A 23,691-nucleotide genomic window follows, 5' to 3' on the forward strand; every position below is an offset into this window, starting at 1 on the left:
TCCAAGAGTCAGCATTTGTTTAAAGTTAGAATAATGTTTTGTGAACTGGCATGTTTATCACTACATTCAAGTCAAAGATATCGCATAGTTTGTTTTCAGAGAAGTGTTTAAAAATAAGAATTTATTTTTATTTTCTAGGACTTGTGGCCTTATTTATCTGGAACAACCTAGTAGTGAGTAAGTTTGACTTTCCTAAATTGCGTTTGTCAAGATAAGATGTAAAACGTGCCAGCATTTTATTTTTTAACCCATTAAGATTGACCTAAGTCATAGTATGTCATGTGTTTAATTTAGATTTAGTGGGGACTTTGAATTTCAGTGAGATGATGAGAGCCGCAGAAGTGATATGTATTTGGTCACTTCCTCCATGAAGGATCACCACCCGATGGCAGGTGTCTCAGCATGGTGGAAACGAACATTTGGAGAGTGAGCTTCCTAATCGTAGCAACAAATGAGTGGATGAAAAGATGCCTTAGCAACTCCCAAATGAGCTTGAGTTCATGCTGTGACTGGAGAATAGGGCATTAGTCAAAGGCACAAGAGAGAAAACAGCTTGTAACAGTTAAGTGAATTATCTACATTCACTTTCTCTTCTGAGGGCATACAGATATTTCCTGATGCTTGAATGGCTTTACAGAGACTTAATTTTTTTTAAATGTGTAGTCATAATTATGTAGGGAATGGAATGAGATTGTTAATAAAATATATGGGAAATGTTGCATGTTGTTTTAAATTGTTCTATAGACTGAAGCACGTTTTCAGAAATTATGGCTTAAATTATTACAGAGCTGTTAATGCAAAGTCTTTATTTTTGTGTCTCTACAGGATTTCTGCTGAACTCAGTTCTGTATTAGTCCTAAAAAATTACTGGATTACTTTTTTGCTGGCAAAAGGTGGGTTTTGATTAAAAGACAGTTATTTTAATGGGTAGTGTTGAAGTGAGTTTATGGCTTTGTTTTACATGTCCAGCATGAGACTAGCATCCGCATTACAAATACTATGAGTACAGGCCCAGAACGTTTTGATTGTGTGGCTTTTTTAACTACTCAGTAATACTCCTTTTTATGCAATTTGGCTATTCTTTTAACTGGTATTACTTCCTGTATGTAAATATTTATATTCTTAAACTTGCTAAGATTTTTTTACTTTAAAGGTTGGTATTCTCTCTTTGAGTCTATTCTGAGGTGCTTTATAGTCTGCCAGTATTTTAATAATGGATGCTTACCTTGAAAGACTGGCAGATTTTTTTTAAATAGGCTTATATATATTGTAAATATATATGAAATACATAAATGAATAAAATAAATTTAATTATAAGATAAGTGCCTGAAATTGTCCTTTGAATGCTATGATTCTTCCTTGAAAAGGCAGAAGTTCCAGTTAAAGCTGAGTGATGAAACAATTAGAGTAGTCCATGCAGTCCTGTCAATGACACTACAAATGTACTACTCCTACAAAAAGGAATGAATCATGTATCTTAATTGCTGCTTACTCCAAGTCTGTTATCAGTGAAGTGTACACATCTCTGCCATCGAAACTGGTCTTGGATCTGCTGAGATTTGTGGAGCTTTTTCACAAGAATTCTCCAAGCAGCATAAGCATAAAGCAAAATCCACAGTTTTTCTAGCCTGCCTTTTCATTGAGAATAAGGAAAGCCAAAACTGACCAGCAAATAGTTGAAGCCACAGGAGAGCCTGGGTGATGCTTGCTAATTATGATAGAAAATAGTACAAAAATTGTGCATGTAAATAGAACATATGTAGTGGTCTGTAACTGTTTTGAATTGCTCTCGGCTTTCCCAATTTTTCGTGGCAATGCATGCCATCTTGGAATGGCTGTCAATCTTCCTGGCATATGAATCATAATTTGGGAACAGCTGGAATAATGTAGTTTTAAAAGTGCTCTTAGTGCTAATATTTGTGTGACTTTTAAGTCATTTCATATAAATTAAATTTGACAAGCTGAGCACCCAGTGTGATAGCATGTTTTGAATTTCTCTTCACTATATACTAGCAACTCCTGCTTTCTGAATACTTAGCAGCTTTCACAAAGCTTGCGTGAGACCACAAAAAAGAAAGTGAGGAAGAATTGAACAGAAGGAAGAGGTTCATGTAGGTAAAACAGTCTACACAGTTACTCCACTGTAGTAAAATGAAAAAGAAATCAGGAAGGAGCACTGAGAGGTCGGACTTTTGTGCACAGTAAATTTATTTATACGTATGCTATCTCTAAAGCAACAAACCTCTTAAGAACCGCGAGTTTTAAAATTAATAGCCTTTAAAGAACACTAGCATCCTGTCTGATGTTTTCTGGATTCTAGTTGTCGTGTTTTATTAAATGAACTTCCAAATCTTTATTTTTTCAAAATTACTTCCAAAACTATGTCAAACATCTCACAAAGGTTTTCTTTGCCTTTTTAAACATTTGCAGGTAAAGTGTTGCAAGTGGAAGATGACCTGGTGATTTCTTTCCAGTTGTTGCTGTGTGTCTTAGATTATTTTATCAAACTGTCACCTCCTGCTATGCTCAAGGAACCATACAGTAAGGATTTTAGTATTTTTGTTCACTAAAGTAGAAAGTAAATTGGTTTAAATTTCTAGTAGTCATGCTAACGTTCATAATTAACATCATAAAACTTCTTAAACTTATTAAAATGGATTTTTTGATGTTTTAGTTCAATTTGGATGATCGTGAACTTGGATTAAATAATCTGAATGTGGCAGTGTATTTAATATAAATTTTTTTTTCTTTTTTTTTTTTTTTTTGCTGTTCCTACCATCCATTTGCTATGTCCTCTGCCCATGCAAGTTGTTCAGGGGCTTGTTAAAACAGCAGTTTTACTTTGGTAAAAGAATTCAGGTTCTGGGTAGGTGATGACTGAGAACTATTAATTTAGGTTTGCTTTGACTTGCAAAAGGAAAATGGTGCTCTGACTCAGTTATTTCTTTGTCATCATACTGTTGTATGTCAACAGAAATGTACAAGATGCTGGACTATACAGACATTTAAAAGAAATATACGGTGGATCGACAACCTAATTGCAGTGGTAGCTCAAAATAAAACGGTAGAGGTAAAATGTAGATAGCTTTGCTTTTATTACATCCCTTTTATTATTAGCAAGTGGCTTTTCTTTATTTTAAGTGAAAATATAATGGGTCGTCACTATAGAAACTTCTGTTCAGCAGTAACTTTTTGTACCTTCAGTTTTTATCCCTCAGACCTGGAAAACCTCACCAAAAAGGCAGAGAAAGCAAACATTTACTGTAACTTTCAAAGACAAAATTCTATTTTTGTTCAATGTTTTCTTCTGCAAGCTATGGGATTGATATACTAAAGTATTTGGAGCCACAGTACGTAGAACACAATTTTTTGATACTAACTAGGTTTATCCTCTGCTGGGTTTGGATGTGAGACTAGTATTTACAGCCTAAATCTACTTGCTTTAGTTCTTTGTTTCACAACTGAATACCTGCTTGGGTTACAGTGTGATAGAATAGATGATGTATTCCCTGCTATATTCTTTAAATTCCATGTTTTGGAAGATATTTATCTGACCTAGTAATTATTTGTTGCAGGTAAGAACAAATAACCTGGGTTTTTGTACCAAAACTTCCTCACTTTTATTCTAATGCCAATGCGAATAAAGGGTGGGAAAGGATGGGCTTGTGCCAAGCAAATCCCTGCCCTCTTCTAGTACTATTTTTGAATTTAAATTTGTTGATTGTAGTAGGATAGATACATGCTACTGCTTACTTCAGATGTTATAAAGCCATAGTAGGCTTAAATGAACATCTCTTTCCAAGAACACTGAATTGAAACAACCTGGTTTTGAACTCTGTTCACACTGATGTATTTTTTGTTTTAGTGAGACTATGAAGAGTAGGAGCTCATTATTGGAAACAGTTTGGTCCTGTGGATTGTATCTTGAAAAGAAACGCTGCCGCTTCAGGCTAAATTGCAAATATGGGTATCACTGTCCGAAGTGTAAACCATTCGATTTCTAACTTGAAGCTGTGTGATATGTGCAGGTGTTGTATAAACTGTTACACAGCGCTTCATTCTTTTAGGAAATAACACAATGCATTGTTCAAATCCTCGTGACCAAGAGGCTTCACGTTGTGCTAAATGATGTCAAGCTTTATGATCTGACTAAGGCTGAGGGGATTAAGATGCAGCCACCCAAGCAGTGTAGTTTGTCAGATTTTCTCAGAACAGTTATCAAATACAAATGAAGTTACAAATGAGACCAGCATGCTGATTAGAGTATCAGTTTTAAACCAACAATATTTAATGGTATTAATGTATGTTATTAATATAAGTCATGTATTTCAAGCTGACAAAATTGAAGCCACCTACTTTGAGCTTAACAAAATGAAACATTTTTGCCTCACTGAATTAAGGTTTTTTTTTCATATCTTCTTTGAGGTGAATTAGCGTTTTTTTTGTACTTGTTTGCCTGGAAGTATTTGGGGCAAGGAGGAGTGCCCTGCAGAACCATATTCCAGGTTCCCACCAGCACTTAAGCCTTCTGTGACTTCATTAACCTTCAGACACATAGAGTAAAGTTACTCTTTCAGCTCCTTGTTTCACACTTCTGTAAAAACAGAAAAAATAGTTATTCATCTGTGAAAAGATAAGGCTTTCCTAGCTTTGCAAAACAGATGCTTATTCAAAGCTACTTACAGAAAGTGCTATTACATTCTGTGTTGAATAGCTTTTTAAAAGCAAAATGTCCAAATACTGAGGCAGAAGTTTAAAAATTAGTTTTCTTTTTATATATGTTTCTGTAATGATGGTTTTTTACCCAGCTGAACAGATGGAAATATTTAAGAAGAGGACCTGAAAAAACAGAATTTAAATCTCTTTAGGTTTTAAAAATTTAAATCTCTTCTTTCTTAAGAAGACTCTAACCTTGTTGTGGTTCTGACTATCTTTCCAGAGTCTGCTGTGACTGCAGTGACTGTTAATGGTTCAGCTCGAACTCCAAGAAGAGGTCAGAACAGGAATACACGTACTTCAAAGCAAATTGATACCGATACAAAAGTTATTGAAGTCCTTTGTAAAGAGCATGATTGTAATTTAGATGAGGTAATGCCTGTGTTTTTAAAGTCTGTTAGATCTTGCTGCTAAACCCCATCTGGAATATGCATTTATTTAAATGGTCGTCTTAAATCTCAATAGTTGTGCTTGCTTAACTATTCCCTCAAGTGGAGTAATGAAGGTATTTTACCATTCTGTAGTTTCTCTAGTAGGTAATTTAAAAACCCCAACAAAACCCTTTGGTATGGGTGATAACTTCGCCAGGGAAACTGAAGTGTGAAGAATGCAGTATGAAGTTACACGCTGATCACGGCGTGTAGCGTGTGGACACAAGGCTGTTCTGATGGGGTTTCACAGCTGCATCCCATGATGAGAAAAAGTACACAACAAGCACATTGCTTCTGTGTGGGATCTTAAAGATCCTATTCCCCTTTTCCTATGCTGATAAATCTATTCCTGTCTAAAAAGGACTGGGTTTTTTTCTGAATATCCAAGCAGGTGATGGAAGTAGAAATACAAGAGGGCTGGGAAGAGTGCCATTCTTTCCCAGTTTAGTCATTTAATATTCCAGAATGGATTATGTGTTGCATGCTTACATATCACTACATTTTGGATATGTAGACAATTTCATTTTTGCTTTCTTGAAAACAAAACACAGTGCATTACAGAAACATCTCATTTAGTTTCCTGTTAAAGACGTGAAAGCAGTGTATGCATGGCTGCCTCTATATATTGCTAATGTTATGTTTTTTCTTTTTTTTAGGTCAAAAATGTGTATTTCACAAGCTTTATTCCTTTCTTGAATTCTATTGGTATTGTAGCTTCAAATGGACTACCAGAGGTAATTTAAGACAGTTCAACGACAGTGCTTTACTTCATGCCAAATTACTTAAGAATCTCTTTACGCATTGATGAAGTTCTAAGAGGTTCTTCTAAAATCATCTAGCAAAATGTATTGTTTTTCAGGAATGTGGCTTAGCAGGGATTCCAGTATTCATGGAGTATATTTAGCTTTTACATTTGAATTTAATAAATTAATTTCCTGAGGCTGAACCAGTGCTTTTGCTCAAAGCAAAACATGGCATAAAAGTTGCATATCCATGATCTTAGTGAGGCCATTAATCTAAAATACAACTATTAACAATGTGAAGTCTCTGAAGTCAGTCTATAAGTGCATACAGTCTTAAATTACACAGCTTAATTTAAATATAATTGAGACATGTTACTGTAGTCATGTTGGAGAGGTACCCAAAAGATTAGGCTCAGTTTCACCACTGGCAGAGTTTGGACTGCTGTGTCTGTGCAGAATTACTTTCATCTTACTGAGCTGTAGCCTGGATGTGGCAGACTACCTCTATGCAATCACATGCAAGAGTGTGCCTGGCCTTAGTAGGTAACTTCTTGCAATATATTTACATCCATCGTTCTTAAAAGGGTAGGTTTAGCTGTGTGAAACCAATGGATGTGGTAACCTTCAGAGCTGCTTATTTTCAGGTTATCAGACTGAAGGTCTGCAAGATTCAGCCCAAGTGTATGTTCTGTTTGATTTCATAGTGTGTTGGGTGGGGGACAAAATACAAGACCCACTAAAGATCTTAATCTCTTCCAAAATGAATTTCAGGGTATCAGCAGTCTGTTTAGACTTTATTTTAAATTATGGCTATATGGAGTTGGGAAGTCCTGTATGAACTTCTAGGCAACGGTCATTATACAGCTTATTCTCAGATCAGTGAGGGTTCTTATCCAAGGCTGCTCAATTTAAGCATAGTATCAAAATTACTGGTCTAAGAAATTTCTTGCTGGTGGAAATTGTATGAAGTGATGCATTTGAGGAAAAATCCAGTCACACGATCCTTGCTTCTGAAACTTGAGTGCCTGAGGGGACGTTCTGAAACAAAGCAGAAGGTTACAGCTATATTTCAGAGGCAGTTAGTTCATATATGTAATCCAACTAACCATCAGTCATAGCTGAGATCATCAGTACAATAGCTAGTAATATGGGACATTTAAATTGACTTTAATTTTCCTAAAAAAAACCTGCTGAGCTTTCGATAAATTTTAACGTTGTTTCCAAAACAAGAAAGCTTTTGAGCTTTTTTTTTTTTTTTTTTTTTGGTGGTATTTTTGTGGCTTTTTAATGTTGGTATTTCAGTTGTCTTCACTGTGTGTTTGATGGTCAGGCTTTATGAACTGATGAATAGATTGATTCAGAACTCTTCTTTTTGGCTGAAGGTTTCTTCCCAGTTAGCCCAGTGCAGCCGTTTTGTTTAAGAGCTGCTGGTTTTTGCAGTGAGAATCTGAAGTTTCTAGATATTTATGAAATACTGAAATATTTTAGACAAAAAGAACACAAAGGCCATTAGGAAGATAATGAACTTCTAAAATGAAACAAATAAAGCGACAGTAGGAATCTAAAGATAGTCTTTGATTTAATATTGTAATCTCCAAAAGTTTTAACCATGAGATCAGTTTAGAGCAAATTAATTTGGCAAAGGTAAAAGAAGAGGATGAGGAGCAAAGCTGCATGGGAGTTATTTGCAGCTTGCTTTTTCTTGAGACTGGGAGGAGACTAATTTGGGTTCATATGCACTGTTGTGTGTTTTTATAGCAGGAGTTTGCTAGAGCACAGCATCATTTAGTATGTTTAAGGGGTCAGGGAACAGATAATTGAGGTGACTGCCTACTTCTGCAGGAGCACAGCAGCAGGTTTGAAGTTGAGGCTAGTATCTGGCCCTGATAAAAAAATTCCAGACTTCCACTTAGTTAGTCACTCAAAAAAACCCAACCAAACAAAAAAAAAAAAAAACCAAAACAACAAACAACCCTCCCCCCAAACCAAAACCAAAACCAACAAAACACCAAACCAAACAACAGAAAACCAACACAGCCTTTTCCATGCAAAATGAAGTCATATTAATATGGGATCTAATCAACTAAGAAACTTTTAACAGTAATTTAAAAAACAACAATGTGGATATGAAATAATGGTCTATGTTTTTGTAGAAATAGGCATATCTCTTAAAAACTACACTACTACAAATATTAATATGGAATGGGGGAACTCTTCTTGCACTCAGAACAAGAGGGTTTGAGTTTGGGTCTCGGCCTTCATCTCCAAACCAGCAGAGACAGGGACCTAGCGGATTGTGTGGCAGCTGTCTAAGAACACTCATGGTATATTTCCTGCTCTTAGAGACACTTTTGTCTTCTGGAAGGGAAGATTTAAAAGGCTGGAAACATTAGTTTGATTTGCAGGTCTATGTCTCCCACTCAGGCTATTTTTAGCTCTTTTACAGTGTCAGGACCTACATTTCTTCAAAAAAGTCTCATGATCTTGTATTGTTTTCTCTTCTAAAAGATTATCTTTGTGCGTGAGAACGATAATTTTCCTCTGGGTATGTTTCAGCTATTTGCATAAGAAGTGACTTTGTGAGCTCCAAGGTTATTCTCTTAGCATTTCAGCACTGTATTCATGAGGTAGGACTAGCTTATATTATTCAGTAAACTGTCAAACTTGTTCCTATAAAATAAAGGGGTTTTTTCAATGTTTTTTTTGAGGTTGAGGTTCTCTCAAAACAGTATGATGAGCTCTATCACAACAACAAAGATATAGACGCAAGATTATTTCTGGATCACGATGAAACCCTACAGCCTGATGTCATAGCATGGTAATATTTCCATTTACTGTTTTCATTTTATAATAGAAAATGTGAACTTGTTTTGATTTCTCCCTTCGCCCCCCCTGCTGTGTGTTCTAAATGGAGATCTCTTTATCCTGTGTATCTCCTAGGTTTGTAGTTCAGCTAAGATATTTCTGGCAACCCCACCCTTGCTTTATGTGATAGCTTAAATTAAAATTAGAAAACGTATGACTGTGACTCAAAATGATTTGGAAGCTCTACTCTAATTCTTACTGTGTTCAAGCCCCTGTTGTGCAGGGGGAGCTGAGGAATTGTGAGGAGGAGGAGGTGGCCGAGGCCATGTCACGCCAGTGGATTAGATTTGCCCGAGGCGGTGGTAGGGCTCTGCTGGCACGGAATGGCTTGGGTTCTCGCTGTCCAGCTCCTCCTTCCTAAAACCGGCCGGTGGCATTTGGAAGCTGCCTGCTGGGAATGGTCCTCAGGCCATTCTGACTTCTGACCTGCAGCCACACATTGTTTGGGGAATGGTAGTGTGCGTGGGACAGAAATACGCCATGGATGGTTTAGCAGAATAAACAGTTGAGTACCAGTGGCCAGGCACGTTCCCTGGTGCTGTTCAGTAATGCAGATGTAGTTGAATTCTTTTCCATACTCTAGAATTCCAGTGGTTCCTGGCAATTCAACATTTCCACAGCTTTGCCTAATGTGAGATCACGATGTGAGTCTGTGACTTTATCTATGCTAGGAAAATTCATATGTTTAAAATTGGATTAAAATGGACCTAATACCAGCTTTATATAAATGAAGTTGCTATAAATAAAATTCTAGAGAAATAATGAAGTTGGAAGGGAACTTTGGAGTTCATCTAGTCCAACATCATGCTCAAAGATCTACTTGGCAGTGTAAATTACATTGTTCCAACAACTGGAGTAGTTGGACATCTAGATCTTCTAAAAATCTGTTCCACAGTTTTTTTCTGCAGATTAATAAGTCTTTATAGAAAACATTCTTTTTTGAATTACATTAGTACTTCATAAGTTTGTTTTCCATTTCTGTAGCTCACAGTTGGAGAGGACACCAATAAAAAACAATCCAGATGAGGAACTTAATGTTATACTTCCACAGACTCCTGTTCGGTATGAGTTTTTCTTTTAAACTGTGTTCTTTTGTGTAATATCTGAACTAGAAATATTCATCTTTAGAGTAGTTGTTTTAATTTTAAAGCAGCTGTTTCGTTTGTCATAAAACATACCGTAGTTGTGGTCACTAATGAGCAGTGAGCATGTGCTGAGGGGTGTTTAGTGCCCTCAGTTCCTGGTGAAGTTGTTGGAAAACAGAGAAGAAGCTTTTTACTGACTTAAGAAGTGCAAGATGTCTGTTAAATAGATTAGTGTGTTTGTTCTTGTGAGAATACAACTTCATACTTCCATGGTGGTACTTTTGTCTGCTATACTTCCATCTTCCTTTCCCATCTTTAATCTAGCTCTGTATCTTCTGGCTTCCTTTCCTGATACCAAATTGTATATGCACACACATTTCTTCTCCCATGATCTTTTTCTTCATAGTATTGTTTTTTTCTGTATGGGAAGATTAACATTTCAGAGTACCAACTTTTTTTCCTGTATTGGGAAGATGAACATTTCAGAGTGCCAACGTATTTTGGTCTACCAGGAAAATGGACAGATGTGGTAGAAATGTGGTATTAATTGGAGATTGTTTCATCTACAATCAAATGCAGAAAAACTGCAAGCTTGAATTCAGTTAACCAAAGGAAAGGAGATTTGCATGTATCGTTTTTCCCTTGTGCCACATAGTTTTTTGACAAAATCAGTATGTTTTTGCCTGATGGTGCTTAGAATTTCCTGGACACTTAAGAACCAACCAGCTGTGTCACTGCAATGCCATGTGCTGTGTGGACAAACAGACGAGTGTTTGTGCAGGCAGTCATTCTTAAGGTCTCAGGTTTAATAAAATTGGACAGTGAGGTTCTTGTTCCATGCTTGCTGTATAAATGCCTTTCATTTTAGCATGCTGTAGAGATGAGAGAAGTTAAAATATTGTACCCTTAATTGTTACTTCAGTTTTCTCAAATGAGTAAAATTATTTTTGTTTTTATTAAAAATACTTCTACAGTGTTATATGCTTGTAGGCTTGTGCATCCATTATAAATCTACGAAATGCCACCTGCAGAAACTAATTGTTTTCTAGCCAGCAGAGCAAAAAGGTTCTGAAAAGCTTCTTCATAAAAATAATAGAAGGAGACATGCAGCTGGGAGAGATATTGATCAGTATATGAAAGAACTTTTAATCGCCTGTGACTGCAAAAGGTTTTATTTGATTGCCTTAGTGGTCCCTTTTAGTCTTATGCTTCAAATCTTTAGCTGCCAGTGATGCTTTTTAGCCATAAAGGTGTCAGTTTCCCTTTCAGTTCCCAGCCTGAATGTGCCATATCAGGAACTGGACCATCTATAATGTGCAGTGTATTTAACAAGAAGGTTATTGAAAACAAATCCCATTTTTGACAAATATAGATAGCTTGTTATTAACAGGTTTCAGTTATACTAGCATTTAAAAAAGCCCTCTAACACTGTGACAGTTGCTTCATTAAAGTTCTTGACGCGTAAGTCTTACTAAGAAAATTCAGGAGCACCAAGTTTCCGCATTGCTAAAAATTTGAAATGTGCTAAATCACCTCTGATCCCGAGAGGGGGTCTAATGAGAGATTTAGATTCTCTCCATCCACACTTGGGCTTTTCTCTGAGTTTTCTAAAAGTGATGCCGTTTACGACAGTTCAAATGAAGGGTGTAGGCAAACTGTTTTCCATAAAGCCACAGAACTGTCACTAGATGGCAGTGGCAGTAAACCTTTGGTCACCAGCACAGAGTGGAAAGTGTATCATTAACAATCCCTGCATTAAGTAGAACCCCTTACAGGTTATGTTGAAATCACCATACTTATTACTTCGAATCTTCCTATAATGTCTTCTTTCTGGACCTAGACACTTAGGATCTGCTCTAAAGCGCCCTGAAATTGTTGAGAATCTAATAATTTTCATCAGAGGATTTGTATCTGGTCATTTATATAGAAAGCAGTAGATGAAATGAGTGTAAGTACTAGTTCAGAGTGTAATGAGAATGGATTGTGTGTTTTCATTTTAGTGTTGTCCACTCTCCTTATGCTTTTCCTTATCACTAGTAGAGTTTTGGTAGAAGTGATTTTACCAAAACCTTCTAAAAGGGAGATTAAAGAAAAATGCATCTTTGTACTACTGCAGTTGTAATGATTGAACATATTTTTCTTCCTTCTCCACTTATTTTCTGAGCGATATGAGCCAAATTGAGGTTAAATAGCACAGAAATTTAAAACAAACAACAAACCCCACGAAAAACCACAAGGAAAAATTCAGAAAGTAACAATACCACTGGAAGAATCAAACTGTTTCTTAGATGTTAGGAGAGAAATTAATACACTAACCTGTCTAAAAGAATAGAAACTTAGTGCATTGCTTAATACAGAACTTGAAATAAGTTTTAAAAAAAGCCAGGCCACATTAGTACTTATGGATGTACTGGATATATTATTAGTTCTGCATATATGTGCAAATAATAAAGGCAGAACAATACATGATATCCCCAAAAGCTGGAAATGTGAGCTGTTTAGATGCTAGCTCATGCACATATCTTCTTGTCCTGTATGACAAGATCATTATCATTCTTATTTTCCCGCTTATAGATATTTCAGTCACCTCCTGGATAATACATGCTATTTGAGAAGAGGCCATGCTCTGTTACCTTAATGATCTCTCTGAAAGTCATGAAACATGTTTGTCATCAGGATTTAAGTTCTAGAAGAGAAACTGAAAAATGCATTCTTCAGAGAGATATACACTCACCCTAACAAGGCATTTAACTTTGCGGAATAAACAACGGGATATTATGCACTTGTTCTAAGAATATTCTTTATTCTTTAAATTATTACAGCTTTTCTGAAATACTGCCATTACTTCTGTTAGCTTTTGTAGCTTTCTATGTTGAGACGTTGGATATGAATCAATGGACATTACTTGTGGTTTTGAATCTGTTTTTAGCAAGAAAATTGTAGGCATTAAGTAGAGATAGAAATAGTTTTGATGTCAGTGTGTTTTGTTTTTTTTTTCTTTACTCTGTACCTGTAAAATAATGCCAGTAAGATTGTACATGGAGGCATATTTCAATACTTTGATATATCCAAGTTCACAGAATCACAGAATAGTTTGGGTCAGAAGGGACCTTTAAAGGTCATCTAGTCCAGCCCCCGTGCAGTGAGCAGGGACATCTGCAGCTAGAGCAGGTTGCTCAGAGCCCCGTCCAACCTGACCTTGAACGTCTCCAGGGATGGGGCATTGACTGCCTCTCTGGGCAACCTCTGCCAGGGTCTCGGCACCCTCATCGTACTGCTAAAAAGCCTGTTCCCCTCTTTCTTATAAGCCCCCTTTAAGTATTGAAATAAGGTCTCCCCGGAGCCTTCTCTTCTCCAGGCTGGACAACCCCAACTCTCTCAGCCTTTCTCCATAGCAGAGGTGCTCCAGCCCCCTGATGGTTTTCGTGTCCCCCCTCCGGACCCGCTCCGACAGGTCCACGTCTGTCCCGTGCTGAGGACCCCAGAGCTGGACGCAGGACCGCAGGTGGGCTCTCACCCGATGGGAGCAGAGGGGCAGAATCCCCTCCCTCGACCTGCTGCCCACGCTGCTTGGGATGCAGCCCAGGACACGGTCGGCTTTCTGGGCTGCGAGCGCACGTTGCCGGCTCGCGCCCGGCTTTTCATCCCCCGGTACCCCCAAGTCCTTCTTGGCAGGGCTGCTCTCAAGCCACTCATCGCCCAGCCTGTATTTGTGCTTGGGATTGCCCCAACCCATGTGCAGGACCCTGCACTTGGCCCTGTTGAACCTCATGAGGTTCACGTGGGCCCACGTCTCGACCTCGTCCAGGTCCCTCCGGATGACATCCCGTCCCTCAGGCGCGTCAACCGAACCACTCGGCTCAGGGTCACCTGCAAACTTGCTGAGGGTGCACTCAATCCCACTATGTCCTTGATGAAGATATTAAACAGCACTGGTCCCAAGTTAATAAAAGTGTTATTCATATTTTTCATCTACGTTTCATCTAGACAATAAAGAATTTTTGTTCTACTTTTTAAAGAAGATATTGTTTGTATTTCTTGCAAACACTGAAAAATTTCTTTAGTGTCCACATCCTTTTCCCCACCCATAATACTTTAGAAGTTAAGAAGATTTTATATTTAAGATCCCTCAAACCCAGCTATGGATACAGCAGGTAGAACATGGATTACAGAAATTGTAGCCTTTCTATCAGAAATAGAAGGAATTTGAGTTAAAGCAAGAATTTAAGTTTTAATGTGACTTTAGGGTTCAGATCCAGGGAGGGAGAAGACTCTGTGTTCTCATGCCATTGCCAATAGGAAAGTTGACAACTCTTCCTCTGAAAAATGTGGGGTTTTCAAAGCATCTATGTTAAAAAGGCTGTATTTTCTTGTGACTGCTGTATTTTAACACATCTTACTTATTACACTTGTGAACAGGTGACTTGAAACATAAAAGCTGTCGTCTTTCACCAGTCTTGTATTATTTTTGTACAAAAGCCAAACTGTTTTTTTGTTTGGGAGTTGATTGATTTAACTGACTATTTTCACATACAAGGATTGCAATTCCACCATTTTATTGCTTTTTAAAAGTGCTTGTTAGTGTTTATTACTTAATTTATGTTCTTTTGGTTGTTTACTTATGGATTGTAATCATTCTAATAATTAGATGAATTAGATTATTACAATTCATAATGGTTAACACAGTACAGCAGTTCTTCCTAGCAGGTTGTTTGGTAACTGAGTTAAGAACTAAAATAACTTTTTTTTTTTCTTTTTTTGTTTGTAGAATTGCCGTTCAGTTTCTGGAAACTGTCAAGCCAACCTTAATGTTTATTATGCATTTTATTGTATTTTTCCAGAGCTGCAATGAATAACATTCAGCAATTGATTATGATTTTAAACTCAGCAACTGATAAACCATCAGATACTCTCATCAGGTATTTCAATGTAAGTGACTAGAAGGAAGATTTGTGAAGGATTCTTGGAATTATCACTCAAGTAAAATGTACACATAGAGATCTGACACACATATGTTTTGGGAACTCCTTTATTAACCATTTTTGAAGTACATTTTAATTGGGATGGTTTAAATGCAATTAATCATTTTAGAAAGCACTTCTAATTGATGTGTACTGGAACCTTATAAGTTCTTAAATCTTTTTGTTACTGTAGTAAATATTAAGGTTTATTTATGTATCAGATGGACAAAAGATGGGACTATAAAAGGAATACAAAGAAGAGAAGGAGGATGTACTCACAGAGGATCTCTTGTGTCCACATTGAGCAGCTTAAGCATATTTCTGACTTTAAAGACATTAATGTCAGTGGTACTACTCACATATTGGGGTAGTTGCATGTGAGACATGATGTTGTAGTTACTAGAAATTGTTGAACATATACAATGATTCTATCTTTTTTGAAATACTCCACTTTTATTTATGGTAATGAGCTGATTGAGAAGTGTTACAAGTGAAGCAGGACTAATGTGATTAAATCATTAAAATGTTTTTGAAGTAAAATGTCCTTTCCTTGCCTTTCCTTCCCCTGCCCTCCTTCCTCTACTTTATTAGAATTGCACAGTGAACCCTAAGGATAGTATCCTGAAAAGAGTGGAAAGTCTTGAGCACATCTTCAAAATGAAATTTGCTGAGGCAGTCGGACAGGGATGTGCTGAAATTGGCTCACAGGTAACTAGCATTTTGGATGAGTATTACTCATTTGAACTCTGTTGGTACTAGCTAACGTGAGACCTGACTTATTGACTGTCCTCCTTCGGCACAGATCAGTAAGGGTGAAAAGTAATAATATTCTTTTCAACTTGAGGAATGGGCATGTATTTTTTTCTAAAGCTCTGTAAAGATAGTATTCAACAAATTATTCTTAATATATAAGGAACAATAGGAACTAGGTGGAAATATGTTGGAAATACTTTCATGAAGAATGGGAAAATTGCTGGGCAAAGTACATTTAATAAAACATATATTTGCATTCATTAATGTAACTTAGCCTAAAACGGCACCAGGTGACTCACTTCCTTATAAAATCAGTAGGCCAGCTGTGTTATACAAGGATTCTGGAAAGCAAATCCAACCAAGTTTGTACTCAGCAGTCTCCTTTCTGTCAGCACTGTTTTTTATCCTGTTAGCTGTGAATCGACATAAATTTGATTAATCAGTCTTCATGTGGTTGGGGTAGGCACAAACCCGAGTAGCCTTTGAGGCTTCTCCAGTACTGTTGGCAAATGGAGCTGGGGACAATGACTTCTTTATGGTAGCTCTTCCAAAAAAAACGGAAATGTCCTGAATCATTAAAACATGAGAGTCTGCCTGTTGGAGTCTGTTAAAACTTCCTGCAATATTCTTGAATTTCTTCTTTTTTAACAGAGATATAAGCTTGGAGTACGTCTGTATTACAGAGTAATGGAGTCTATGCTGAAGTCGGTAAGTTTAGTACTGGTAGCTTAGTACTGGCATTGCATTTACAAATACTAAGAATATTCACAAGTTTGATTTATATATTTCAGGAGGAAGAGCGCCTCTCAGTGCAGAATTTCAGGTACGTGCCCCTAACTTGTTATCAAAGTCTGCTATTTTAGTGTTAGGACAAGTATTAATAACTCTCTTTTTCCTTAGCAAACTTCTGAATGATAACATCTTCCACACGTCTCTTCTGGCATGTGCTCTTGAGGTTGTCATGGCTACATACGGCAGTAAGTTGAATCTAAAGTGCTAAATAGCATTGTGATTTATTGATAATTATTGCCATTTGTTCTAATACATAAAATACAGTAAATAGCAAAGAAAAAAAAAGTGCTCACAGAAATTTCTGAACTAGCAATGATTCAATAAATAGAAAAAGGAAAAAATGTCAGAAGTGAAAGGATGTAGTACTCTTGATAATATTAGTCCATCTTCCCTGCAGGAAGTGCTTCACAGAGTGATGGTACCAGTGCTGAAACAGACTTGTCTTTCCCATGGATTCTCAATGTATTTGATTTAAAAGCTTTTGACTTCTACAAGGTGATTGAAAGCTTTATTAAAGCGGAGCCAAGCCTAACAAGGGAAATGATAAAGCATCTAGAACGCTGTGAACATCGAATTATGGAGTCTCTTGCTTGGCAATCTGTAAGTAATGCTTTGAAGTAGTATTTGTCCTTGTATAACGTGCATATCTAGAAAAAGGAAGTAGCACCCAATGCTGTAGAATAAGTTGTGGTCTTGCTGAGACTTATTTCTAACGAAATAAGTTACAAGAGCAAAACAAGATTAGCTTTGGCATGTCTTCAGGTTTTGAAAAAAAGGAGTGTATCAGAAGAAGTTGACATAGCTCTGCTGATTTACGTGACTGTAAGCCAACTTCATCTTACTAGTCTGACATGAATCATTAAGGGTAATACCCTTAAACGGTATTTTGGTGCCAAAGATGAGGCAGTAAATTCTATGCTTTCATTGGTGGGTTAATTTTTATCCAGTTGCTCTTCCCACTTGGCAATACGGCCTTCGTTCTGTGCATCTGATGTATTTGTTAATAGTACTTAAAATATTGATTTGCATTGTCCGTTGCGCTTCAGTTACTTTGGTATTTTTGGATGCTGTTAAAATAAAATGCTGGAAGGTTGGGTTGTTTTTTTAGGCTGGATCTCAGTAAATCAAACATTGTTTCTGTATATGGCGTGTTACTTATAAACCAAAAATATGCTATTAAAGCCACAAAACAGGGGACTATAAAGACTGGTAATTTTGACCAGAGACACCTAAAGCAACCATTTAAGAACCCATCCCATACCTTACAGTTCTGGGAAGTTTAAAAAACATGGTATGCCATAGCTAATGGGATAGTTTAATCGTGAAGCAAATTTTCTTTTCAGGGTAATCTGCATTTGGTTTGTGTATGACTTCAGAGTGAAGAGTTAGCAATTTTCTAGTACGGGTGATGCTTTACCAGGCTGTGGGGTTGTACTCCTGGGTTCAAGGAGCTTTGTTGTGCCTGACAGTGGGAGCCCCATCCACCTTCAGGTTTCTAGCTCAGGAGAAGCATGCTGGTCTCAGGGTTGTATGGAAGCAATTGCCATGCTCCAAGCTGAATCTTGTACCAACCAGCCCTTGCCACTCGATTTTTCCTTGCTGATGAAGTCTGTGGACGCGTGTGGCTCTCTGGATGTGCCCTGCGACGAAGGCGACCCTTCTGCTGCGGGAGCCAAGGCTTGTGTATCCAGCTCCGTGCTCATCACCACGACACTGCGTGTGCCCCAGGATTTCTGGTGCAGTGCTACAGCTGCTGTACCAGAGTGTAAATTTTTCCCTCTGTAATGCTTTTGCCTGTTTGTTTGGTGTCTTGGGGAATGCACATGGCCTCTCCATTGCTGTATGAATTTCTTCGCGGTTTTGCCATTCTCTGAATAAGACTGCCTGAAAGCACTTGAGGCTGAGAGCCTTTTCCCAGAGCCTACAGAAACAGGGAAGATGAGGCAGCATTTCATGAGGCAGGCAGTATTTTAAGAAGCTTGCGGGCGTATAAAAAGTGCTAATTTGAGAATTGTGACATTCAGAGGACAAAAGGCAGAGGTACGGATACCCAAGTTTCACTCTCTACGAGCAAAGAGTGGCTCCTGCTACCTTCTGCAAACCAGCTTGAAGTCAGCTTACTGATCAGCAATAAGCCATATCTACTTGTTTCTACCCAGTAATTCAAGCACCGCATCTGATTTGGACTAGCGGTTTCAGACTGGAAAACCCAAAGGACTGTGTTTTCAAAAATTACGGGTGTAGTTGCAGGCTTTTGTGAAACAAATTACAATGTCAACGAGCAGCACAAGGTTATTTCAAGTTTTCCAAGTGCTCTGTTTGAATGTATTTTGGTGTATTGAATCTATCTTCTTGAGTTTCTGGAGGTGTGTGTTTGGTACTGTTTTGGGGTGGCTTAAATAGCTGATTTGAGCGTTAATAGAATAGAATAGTTGAATTGGAAGGGACCTACAAAGATCATCTAGTGCCAGTAAGATACGTGGAGTGGAGCACAGTGGAGGGGATAAAAAGAAATGTGCAGAACACTTATCCGAGGGTCCTTCTGCTGCATTGACCCGTGTTGTCATGTCTGCCTTGGATCTCCCCAAGGACAGCGTGCAGTCTCCTCTTGCCGGAGGTTTGTCGTTACCGGGCACGGCAAGGTTCCCTCAAAAGCTGAGGGAAGCTGTGGCAGCCAGCTATGGACAGTTGGAACCTGGGTACAGGCACCCTCTGATTCTGCACCGGCCTCCATTGCCTCCTCCAGCTGCCCGTCAGGGAAAGGCCGCGAGTTGTAAGCGGCAAACTGCACGGTGGTGGCTCAGGAGATGAGTAACGAAATATTTTCTAGGCTAAAATGTCTTGCTGAGTCTCTGGGTCACTGCAGGGAAGGACCTGAGCTCCGTACGTTGTAAGGCTGCACGCAGAAACGTAAAGCCGTGAGTCCTCTAGCGCAGAAAATCCACCTGTGCCTCACATCTAAATATTGGCTGGTTTAGTCTGAAAAGTGTTAATTTCTTAGCAGCAGGAGAAAATGCTTCCGTGGCTGACTTGCAAGGCTGTTGAAGTCGGGTGTCCCACTAGCTTCGTTCAGCTAGTGAACGAAGGAGTGCTTTACCATATTCTTCTGCAGTTCGTTACCTGGATATCGGCTCCATGTAATGATGCACAAGGTTTACAAAGCACCTGCTTAATTAGTAATTCCCTAAAGAAGGGGTAAGAGGTTAGAGAAGTGTAGTTCATACCAGTAAATCTCTCTTACCTCCAAACACTTGATAAAGGAGGAGAGAGAAGCCAGGTGACTTCTGCTAAGTCATAAGGAATATCTCACCATGGGTGATTGCTTTGGGTTAATTTTAAACAAATTACCTGATAATCCAAAAAAGATGGGATCTCAAGAAAGTTCAAGTTTCCTAATATGGTTAGAGAGAATGTATTTGTTTCGGAAAGTGTTAAAATGAAGAAAAGCATGGAATGATTAAAGCTTACGCAAAAAAATTCTAGGTTGGTAAATAAGAATAGAAACATTTGAAAAATACTTATTTACAAATATTTGCATAATGCAACTCTGATTCCCCCAATTATTTGCTATGTATTTTTGTTTAGTTCTTACCTTCCCCCACAGGTAGTTCGTATCATTACAAGGGTTGTCTGCTCTTTGGAAAGTCAGGTCTGTATTTATCCCATCTTTGCCCATTCCCCTGACTGCTTTAGGAAGCAGGACTTCAATATGAGATTTAAAGGGACTGAGCAATTGAATACAGAATAGCTTGAATTTGTCGTAGTTTTACTTGTCACAGAGCTTTTGTGAGGAAAAACGCTGTGCATAATTTCCCTGAAGAAAAAAATCTTGACTGAGTCTGACCTTTATCTGACTTTGGAAGCTGTATCGAATGATTGTGAAGGATTCTGTTTCTTACTGCTATCTGAAGATAATATATCACTCCTTTGCTAGTCATTGTGAATATGTTTATTGCTTTTGCATAGCTAGCTGATGTAGTCATCTGCACTTCAGGAAGGAGATTAAATTTTTCTAGGTCATCTTTTTAGCAAAAAAAGGGTAGCCAGACAAAATAAAGGGTGGAAAAAAGTTGAAGGTTCTTCTCAATAATTCTTCATTTTGAAAAGGGGCAAGTGTCCATACTGACAAAATAATGTGGAAAGTACTTCCTTTTCCTTAAATCTTTATTGAACCCTGAAGGGAGAAGCCCCATTTATCCACTCAAATATGATTTACCAGGGAGGTTATGATGCTTCCAGGTGCAGATTCAGTGGAGATCAGTTTAGAATATGTTAATAAATATTATTATTAATAATAATAATATTCTTTCTTTACCTTAGAACGTTTGTGCTTCATCTCACTACAGTATTTTGGGCACTATTTTAATTTTATAACTTTAAATAAAGGGTCGTAACTTTAAAGGGAACTGAAATTATTTTAGACTCAAAGTAAAGGTGCCTATAGCCTTTGCTTAATTTTTATCATACTTATATAAATATGACCTAAACCCTGGCATAGTTAAAATCTGTTTCCTGTGAAAAGGATGGCTTGTTACCTGCCAGGCTGGGAGTTCATGCTCAGCATTTTCCATAATTCTGTCAAATTGATCTCTCTTGTGGCCAGCCAAAAAGGTAATTGTTTTGAATATCTCAGATGAAGGTTGTGTGAACAAATTCCAGAATCTCTGAAATTCCTTTAGAGAAATCCCTGTCAACTGCCATGTCACATATTTGACTAAAGTGTCCCTGCTTGCTGCAGTGCATTAGGAAGAAAGAAGGAAGAGCAACTTTTCAGTGCAAGCAAATCAAATACAAAGTCTATCAATTTTCACAATCTATTTTAAGAGTGAAGTATCTATAATATCTGAAATGCATTTGTTTCTGCGAACAGTGTGACTTAGGTTTGGATTTTTTTTTTTTTTTTTTTTTGCTGTGTCATTCAAGAAAGTAAACACCAATGGAGTATCCATCTTTGTTGCCTGTATCTGCAAAGCAATCCAGTTTTATTTCCCTGCCTCTCAGCTTGCACTCTGCTCGTAAGCTGTGAACGGGGAGGAACAAGCAATGTATTAGATTTCTTTCATACCGCTACTTGGAGAATGTGCTTCCTGCAAGCCTTTTCATACGTACAGTAGGTGGAGAGTGTGGCGCATACACGTGTTCTATTATCATCACGTTTGGCATACTTAGAATAGTTTGGGCAACGTTACAAAATACTTTTTTCTGCAAGCCAGCCTTTGGTGGGCCGGAGATGTGATGTGTGAAGCCCTTCTGCTCTGTCAAGCTTCAGCCGCCCAGTACTGGGGTAGGGAAAGGGTCTTGTTCTCCTGCACTGGAGTTGCAGACCAGCTGCAGCCCTGTCCGAAGATAAGGTAACGTGCCAGCCCAGTAAGGCCGGTTAGAGAAAGAACCATGGCCACGCTTTCCTGGTGAGCTTTACAGAGGGTAAAATGTTCTGTTCTTAACTTGTTAACTGATCCACAGCAGCCCTAGGAGTCCGGGGGGTATTCCTCCATAGGACTGTAGTTTTAAAACGTTACGTTCGTAGCTTTTGCTGTTAACAGGGATGAGAGGCAGCTGCGTTGCCTTCCACAACCCCACGACAGCCCAGAACAGAATGGGAAGGCGCGCTGCGGCAGGCTGCAGGGAGTTCATTCGCAGTCTGGTTCGGTCTGCTAGCTTCAACCGGTTTTTTGGTGTGTGTTTGTGTGTGAGGGACAAATGGATATTGAACCAAAGCAGTGCATTGCACTACAGCTGTTGACGCTGTAGTCTTCGTTGGCTGTATTGCTCTTTAACGCTTGCTATCCTAATTGGTGTTTGTATTTTTCAAAGGAAGAAGGAACATCAGCATTGATACGTGTTGTGATTTAGACTTGTAGTGTGGTTTGGAGTTGTAATGACTGATGCAAGATAAAAGTGGCTTTACAAGGTTACTTCTCTTAATGGTTAAAATATGATCAGAATTAGGCAAGCATGCTTTGCTTTATTTAGAACTTCTTCCATGCAGCATTGCCTAAACTGTGCTCCATAATGCTTCTCCTTTATCAGCTCCTTCTTCTCTGTGGTTTCTATTGTCAATTAAACATTTGCAATGAAATCTACAGTACTGTTTTGTCACGTATTGTTGATTTAGTATAACTCAATGTTTGTAATATTTGTCAACTAACTATGTAGTTAATGTTTATACTCAGATACCTCGTCCCACACCAAAGACTTCTGTTGTTTTTAAATTATGCAGCTCATTGTGGCAGAAATGCCTTCCTGAGGAAAACCATGTATTCCCAGAGAATATATTTTGTTGCATTAATATGACAAACTTGCTGAGCTGGAATAACAGCAGACCTACTTTGATTGTGCAATAAGGAGAAAAATATTAAATAGGTATGTTTAAGATTTGCTTAAAAAGTGTTAACCAAATCCAGGTCATGGTAAAGCTGTAAGAAGTTGCAGTTAAGCAAGTACTCCTTAGTACTTTGGTATGGTACAAGCTTAACTATGCAGCCTCCTGGTCTTTGATTATACAAGGACACAGTTACTGTGGAGCTCACCGTACTTGAGTGCTTAGTGCCTGTTTCCTTGGATGCAGCGTACAATTTCAAATTATGTTTCTGTGCTCCTTGTAAGGAGGAACTGAGCATCTAGGAGTGGGAGTTCGTATATTTTCTTGTGGTATATATCCTTCTCAGTAGTGTTTTCTATTAGGTTTGTGCCTGAAGTCCCCCACCTCTTGTGGAGGTAGGTGTCTGCATGCAGTATGAAGTCCTCTCTTTGATTTCGATGTCTTAAGTCATTCCTTTCAAAACTGGAAGAAGTAGGAATGGTTATACTGTCAACATTTTATACAACAGGTTACTGGATAAATTGTTGTATGGGTACAATACCCCTTGTATTGTAAAGGGCCGGCTACTGACTGCAAAGGGACAATAGTTCAGGCTTGAGTATTGCCCCACGGTCATCGGCGGCATTTTGTCAGTAACGTGTTCCCTGGCGTGTTTTGGCATTTGTCAGCACTCCGCTGGACAATGCCCAGGCAAGATTTGGGGCATGATGCAGCTCAGGGACTATGTTCAGCTGCGGGCATGGATTAGAAGTGGAGAAAGTTCAGCTGCGCGGATGCAAGCTGTGCTCTGCCGCTTGCCCTCGAGGGCAAGTCCTCCCGAGGACAGGCCGTGGCTCGTTGTGTTACTAACAGACGTGGTCGTGGGTTCAACCACACGAGGGACTTCGGCGCTGGCAAACGAGTCGCGCGTTCCCTTGCTGTCTCTCCTCTGGGCTCCAGAGTCGCGCGTGTTTCTGCACAGCGGCCGGTTTCTCTGAGAAAAGTCTATGTCAGACGTGCTCCTTTCATGCCTGCTAAATTTTG

At 38.4% G+C, this 23,691-nt stretch overlaps 1 protein-coding gene across 3 annotated transcripts in view; it reads left to right on the forward strand.

Annotated features, from left to right (window-relative positions):
* RB1 (RB transcriptional corepressor 1) overlaps positions 1 to 23,691 on the forward strand; it is an 80,584-nt gene that overhangs the window by 13,729 nt on the left and 43,164 nt on the right. For all 3 annotated transcript variants that reach the window (XM_041128645.1, XM_030036336.2, XM_041128646.1), the window contains 13 exons: positions 139 to 177; positions 826 to 893; positions 2,431 to 2,541; positions 4,940 to 5,088; positions 5,804 to 5,881; positions 8,599 to 8,708; positions 9,740 to 9,817; positions 14,682 to 14,769; positions 15,393 to 15,509; positions 16,206 to 16,262; positions 16,346 to 16,377; positions 16,455 to 16,531; positions 16,744 to 16,946. In XM_041128645.1, coding sequence (XP_040984579.1) covers positions 139 to 177; positions 826 to 893; positions 2,431 to 2,541; positions 4,940 to 5,088; positions 5,804 to 5,881; positions 8,599 to 8,708; positions 9,740 to 9,817; positions 14,682 to 14,769; positions 15,393 to 15,509; positions 16,206 to 16,262; positions 16,346 to 16,377; positions 16,455 to 16,531; positions 16,744 to 16,946 — 1,207 coding nt within the window. The remainder of the gene's footprint in view (positions 1 to 138; positions 178 to 825; positions 894 to 2,430; positions 2,542 to 4,939; positions 5,089 to 5,803; positions 5,882 to 8,598; positions 8,709 to 9,739; positions 9,818 to 14,681; positions 14,770 to 15,392; positions 15,510 to 16,205; positions 16,263 to 16,345; positions 16,378 to 16,454; positions 16,532 to 16,743; positions 16,947 to 23,691) is intronic.

This window comes from Aquila chrysaetos, chromosome 14, assembly GCF_900496995.4.
Source record: "Aquila chrysaetos chrysaetos chromosome 14, bAquChr1.4, whole genome shotgun sequence".
Classification (NCBI taxonomy): Eukaryota; Metazoa; Chordata; class Aves; order Accipitriformes; family Accipitridae; genus Aquila; species Aquila chrysaetos.